General features: G+C 43.1%; 1 protein-coding gene across 1 annotated transcript; it reads right to left on the bottom strand.

The window, feature by feature from the left end:
* Window positions 1–369: 369 nt before the first annotated feature.
* Window positions 370–1,270, bottom strand: LOC126778918 (uncharacterized). Its single transcript, XM_050502672.1, has one exon. It carries the CDS (start codon window positions 1,234–1,236, stop codon window positions 472–474), a length of 765 nt encoding a protein of 254 aa, XP_050358629.1. The 5' UTR covers window positions 1,237–1,270; the 3' UTR covers window positions 370–471.
* Between the last annotated feature and the right edge of the window lie 5,193 nt (window positions 1,271–6,463).

Below are 6,463 nucleotides of genomic sequence, written 5' to 3'. Positions count from 1 at the left end.
AAAAAAATAATAATAACTAAAAAAGCATACATCAGCATTATGAATAATTACACAACAAGTATCCACAAACTATAGAACTATTATAACAAGCTATTAAACTATCCCAAAAAAAAAAAACAAGAAACATTTAAATAATAAAAAGGATATTAAAAAAAAAAGTACTAATTAAAGTAATACAAAAATAAGTGTAAGATATTTAATTACTACAGTTATTTGTACTAAAGAAAAAAAAAAAAAACTACGGCCAAAATGCAAGAGTCCAAAGCCAATCAACTACAATTAGCATGTAAACTTGTCAAACGTCTAATTGTTGACATTGTACCGACATGTCCATTAATTATAAATAATGAAAGTAAAAATAGAACAATATAGTATCTAACATAAATACAAAATACAAATCGAAGCTAAACACTAATGTTCAAAAGTGTACGATATTAATTTAATGCTACAGTACGTCTAACAAAACAAAGCTTACTTTTTGACAGTTCTCTTGCTTCGAATAGCCTGTGTGGAACTGGTAGATTTACCAATTGAGTCGACAGAACTGGTACTGGGAATAGCAGCGGGAATAGTAGCCAAAGGAATATCATTCTGTGTGCATTTGATTGAATTAAGTTCAGCTGTTGTGACAATACGATGGCGCTTACCGTCTGACCCAGTAACAATAACGGCACCATCCTTCGTCCAGCATTTAGATATTCCAAACTTCCGTCTCGCAGCCATAAACAGTTCATGTCTCTCCTTAGTAAGGAATTCCGAAAGAGTCACACCCGTATTTTTGAGAGATGTTTTCGAGTACCAGATTTTATTACGAAGCGACGCGTCATGAAATTTGACAAGAATAGCTCGAGGCTTATCTCGCGTGGATTGACCCAATCGCTGGCATCGGCTGAGCTTATCCATGGTAAACTCGGGCAACTTGAGTTTATCTGATAAAACCCTCGACACCACAGTTGGTACATTCTCCTTTACTTCTTCAGGAATTCCATGCAAGAGGAGCATCTTCCTTCTACTTCGCATCTCCATTTGGTTGTATTGCTTTGATAGGAGTTCAACTTGCTTCTGAAGGCTCTCCAACGCAGTTAAAACAAAGACTCTAAATGTATTAAACTGAGCCGCTATGTTGGTGGTTGGACTTGATGCTGGGATAGAACTCTGAAGAGTCTTTTGAAATTCAGCCATCCGTGAGTTGAAGTGTTCGGTCAGGTCTTGAATTGAGTGCTTGATGGACTCCATAGTGCAAATGTGAATGTATTATATATTCTTTCAATGTTTCTGTTTATGGGGGATTTAATCCGTGTTATGGAGATTTAGCTGGCAGGTAGGGAACACTATTAGCACATTTGTATTAGTGTAATTATTGATCTTCCAATTTATTTAATTGAAATTAACAAGAGCTCTTATAAAACCGTGTTGTCTTTTATTTGACACCTACCCGAAAAACCTTTTATTTTATTGATAGCTTTTTATTTGTTATTTTATTGATTTATGGTTAGACAATTATTTTAGAATGTCTTACTTATACTTTTAGATTTAGTTATGTTTATTAAGCTTATTTTTGTTTTGCTTTTAGAATACTAGTTAACACTCGCAGTTTCGCACGCGTGTTATAGGGGGGTGGTTAAGCCGTGAAAGCGTAACAGACATACAGTTACTTTCGCATTTATAATATTAAGTATAGATGATATTTTTGTTCAGAACTTCATTGCTTACGTTTCAACAATACAACAACAACCGAAGGGAGTCCAAGCGCTTGACCAACGGCTTTACGTGCTTTCCGAGGCACGGGTATGAACACACATCTAACATCCAAACTCCGAGCTGCTATTGAGAATTTTCAAAAGAATAACCCAATAACTTTCTATCAGCCCCACCCGGGGATTGAACTGAGGACCTCGAGATCAGCGGCCTTATATATCGCTTCTAGACCAACAGGGTCAAAAGAATCCTTACTAATATTACGAATGTGAAAGTGTGTTTGTTTCTTTGTTACGCTTTTACGTTTTAACTTCTCGACCGATTATCATGACCGAAAAAATGTTAACATTGTAACAGAAAAGGACAAAGGACATACATCTGTCTCAGTCCCTCAAACATGGGTCAAGCTGCGGGCGAAAACTATTATTATATAAATAGATGTACTTCGCTCTCTGCTTTTGCTCTGTTAAGCGAAATTTATTCTTTTTTATATCATATCACAAATTACTTCTGCAAACAAAGTATGAGTACAAATTATAATTATTTACTAACCCGTAAAAAGAAACAACATTAAAAGCTATTGCTTCAAATATTTTTTTACAATCTGAATTGTTTCTTTTTTTAAAAAAACGTCGTTAACTTTTTATTATATTAAGCCAGTGTGAATTTCTCTGGGCAAGCCCGTGTTGCCATAAAGTCGCCTGGCCCAGGCGTAGCAGCATCCACGGAGAGGACACTTCGCTCACCTGTCTTGCAGGTGGAAAACAACACGGAGAGTGGCAGTCACCGGTTATAAGTCAGCACGAATAGGCGTAAGTGCGGACGCCAGGGGCCACTCTTGACAGTAGGAGGATCCATCGTAGATCCATTGATCAGTTACCGCCTGCTTTAAGTCGGGTAGCCCCCGATCAATAAGGTACTGATCCGCCTCAGCGTTAACTTGTTCCGCCTGGGTGAACGGAACACAAGCCTTACAGCTAGACGTTGACGCTGTGACATTAACCACCTGCTCAAAGAAACAAAAATCTCAAAACCCACACCAACGCTGCTTACATGCGCTTTGCGACATGGAATGTCCGAACGATGAGGACAGGCTTCCCGAACACCTACGGAAGCTCCGATTGCGCCCAAAAACTGCGCAAAACCTACAGTATCGACGTGGAGCTTAAAAGGCTCAATATCGATATTGTAGCCTTACAAGAGACCAGAACTGCAGACGAAGGGTCTTTGCGTGAAGCTAACTACACTTTTTACTGGAAGGGCAAGAGTTCCTTGGAAACACGAGAGCACGGTGTAGGTTTCGCGGTTCGAAACCATCTCATCAACGCCATAGAAACACCTGTAGGCGTTTCCGAGCGGATTATGGTCTTGCGTCTAAACACAAAAAGCGGCTTTGTCACGCTAATTTCCGCTTACGCTCGGTGCGTACGCTTAGTTCAAAACCTGAGACCAAGGATCAATTCTACGGCCAGCTCGATGAGACAGTGCGCAGGGTGAATCCAACTGACAGACTGCATATTTTGGGTGACTTTAATGCCCGCGTCGGTCAGGGCACATCAGCCTGGCCTGAATGCCTCGGTGCACACGGCATAGGCAAGCTTAACGACAACGAACAACGACTGTTGGAGTTTTGCTCAAGGCACCAGCTGTGTGTTACCAACACCTTTTTTAAAGGCAAAATGATGCGGAAAGTCTCGTGGATGCACCCTCGATCTAAACACTGGCACCAATTAGACCTTGCTCTTACAAGAAGGAGGGATCTACGGGAAACGCTCCACACGCGGGCGTTTCACAGTGCCGATTGTGACACCGATCACAGCCTCGTTGCTACTAAAGTCCGACTTGTCCCTAGAAGAGTCCATTCTTCCAAGCCACCCGGTCGAAAAAAAATAAATCTTTTCAAGACTCGTGACATGGAAGTAGTGGAGTCATTTGGGGAACTCGTCCGCCAAGAAGTTGCAACTTGGGATAGTACGGCATCAGCGCGAGTCGAATGGGAAAAAGTCAAGTCTCTTCTGACTGACACTGCAGGCAAGATTTTTGGCTATCAAAAGGCAAAATCTTACGACTGGTTTCAAGAAAACGAGGAGCAATTACTTCCCTTGATTGACTCGAAACGCCAAGCCGCTTTAAATTTTCGCCTTAACCCTTGCGATGCGACGCGTAAAGATCTCACGAAGGCAAAAGCCTCACTCCAGCGTAGCACGCGCTTCTTTGTAAATGCGTATTGGACAGAGCTTTGCCAAAGCATCCAAGCGTGCGCAAACGTGGGGGATATTGGCGGGGTGTACGCGGGCATCAAAAGAGCTCTTGGACCTACTCCAAAAAAGACGGCACCTCTCAAGGAAACCGACGGTTCTGTTATAACAGACAGCACTCGTCAGATGGCAAGATGGGTAGAATACTACAAGGGGCTCTACTCGTGCCCAGTGGATATTCAGCCAGAAGCAATGGAGCTTGTCCCGAATCTGGCAACTTGGCACGAGCTAGACGTTGCACCCACAGTAGAGGAACTTTATCTGGCCGTCAAGAAGCTCAAATGCGGAAAGAGCCCCGGAAAAGACGATGTTGTCACCGAAGTCGTCAAGCTTGAGTGCCTCTTGCCCATCCTTCATAACCACCTGGCTAAGTGCTGGGAAGAAAACTACGTCCCTCAGGATATGCGAGATGCTAACATCGTCACTCTTTATAAAGGCAAAGGCGATCGTGGCGACTGCAACTGTTACCGCGGTATATCTCTTCTTAGCATCGTCGGTAAAGCCTTTGCCAGGGCCATTTTAGGCAAACTACAAAGGCTCGCCGACCGCGTATACCCTGAGGCACAATGTGGTTTTAGGTCCCAACGGTCAACTGTCGACATGATATTTTCACTCAGACAGTTACAAGAAAAGTGTAGGGAGCAACATACCCCCCTAGTCATTGCATTTGTAGACCTAAATAAGGCTTTTGACTCCGTGAGCAGAGAGGGGTTGTACTCGGTTCTTGTCAGAATTGGATGCCCCCCAAAACTCCTAAGGATAGTGCAATCGTTCCACGAAGGTATGGAAGTCACCGTCCTGCACAATGGCAACGCATCCACGCCATTCGACGTACGCCGTGGTGTTCGTCAAGGTTGTGCACTGGCCCCACCTTGTTCGGAATATTCTTCTCAGTGCTTCTGAAGGTTGCTTTTGGAGATGAACAGCAAGGCGTCCACTTACACACGCGAACCGATGGTAGGCTGTACAACATCTCAATGCTCAAGTCCAAACGCTACAGGGAGGACCTATTTGTAGATAGTCTCCTCTTCGCTGACGACGCTGCCTTCGTTGCTCATGACCAAGCTCAACTCCAGAGTCTAATGGACAAATTTGCCAGAGCGTGCGACCTCTTTTCAATGTCCATAAACTGCAAGAAGACTGTTATTTTAGCGCAAGGATGTTTAGAGCAACCAGTCATCTTGCTTAACGGCGCACCTTTACAGGTGGTTAACAAATTTTGCTACCTTGGGTCGCATTTGTCGAGCAATCTCTCGCTTGATGCAGAGATCGACTTCCGCATCGGCAAAGCAGCCTCTACGTTCGGGAGGCTCTGTTCAAGGGCTTGGGATAACAGACACCTTACGGTAAAAACGAAAATGCTTGTTTACCAATCATGTGTCTTAAGCACACTCTTGTATGGAGCAGAAACGTGGACAACGTACGCAAAACAAGAACGCCGACTAAACACATTTCACTTGCGCTGTCTTCGGAACATTCTGCCATTCTCAAAAAAAAACGGTTACGGTGGCTGGGACACGTGCATCGAATGGAGCAGACCCGTCTTCCAAGGCAAATACTACTTGGAGAGGTTGTGGATGCAAAGAGGTCTGTTGGGCGGCCTATGCTCCGTTACAAAGATTGCGCTAAGCGTGATATGGTTGCGTTTAACATCCCTAGCAATCGATGGGAGGAACTGGCAGAGGACCGTGCCAAGTGGCGACTCCTTATTCACGAAGGTCAATCAAAGCATTACAATGACTGGTTTAAACTACTAAAAGAAAAACGCACTACGCGTTATGAGCGGGCTTCAAACCCCCGCCCATCTGGGGGCGCATACACTTGTCGGAAATGCGGCCGGAGGATCCTCTCTCGCATTGGTCTTTTCAGTCATGAACGCAAGTGCCTTCGCGATGCAGCTTAAATCATCTGTCAAAGATGCAGAGGCCTATATATATGTACTTCGCAGTGTCACCCTCTTTAAATTTAGACTCTTAACGTGACAATCGTGAATTTTCTTATTATAAATAAATTTAAATAGAGTTCACTGACACGATAAAAATAAAATTAGCATGCTTTGAATCCGTAACAGCCTGTGAATGTCCCACTGCTGGGCTAAAGTCCTCCTCTTCTCTTTTTGAGGAGAAGGTTTGCAGCTTATTCCACAACGCTGCTCCGATGCCGGTTGGTGGAATACACATGTGGCAGAATTTCAGTGTAATCAGACACATGCAGATTTCCTCACGATGTTTTCCTTCACCGTAAAGCAAGAGATGAATTATAATCACAAATTAAGCACATGAAAATTCAGTGGTGCTTGGCCGGGTTTGAACCCACTATCATCGGTTAAGATTCACGCGTTGTTACCACTGGGCCATGTCGGCTCTATGTTTTGAATAAAACTACTAATATACATAATAACATTAAGCATATTAATAAATGAAAAGGAATGTTTGTAAGTATGTTTGTCGTTATGTAAACGTTCTTGAACTAATCATTCGATTGTGTATGAGTTTTGGTGAGGTGTT

Source organism: Nymphalis io, chromosome 27 (genome assembly GCF_905147045.1).
Source record: "Nymphalis io chromosome 27, ilAglIoxx1.1, whole genome shotgun sequence".
NCBI classification, from domain to species: domain Eukaryota; kingdom Metazoa; phylum Arthropoda; class Insecta; order Lepidoptera; family Nymphalidae; genus Nymphalis; species Nymphalis io.
This window is presented reverse-complemented; position numbering and strand designations above follow the sequence as displayed.

What these genes read in the sequence shown, in the direction of transcription:
- LOC126778918 (XM_050502672.1), bottom strand. Translation starts at nt 1,236, where the DNA reads ATGGAGTCCATCAAGCACTCAATTCAAGACCTGACCGAACACTTCAAC.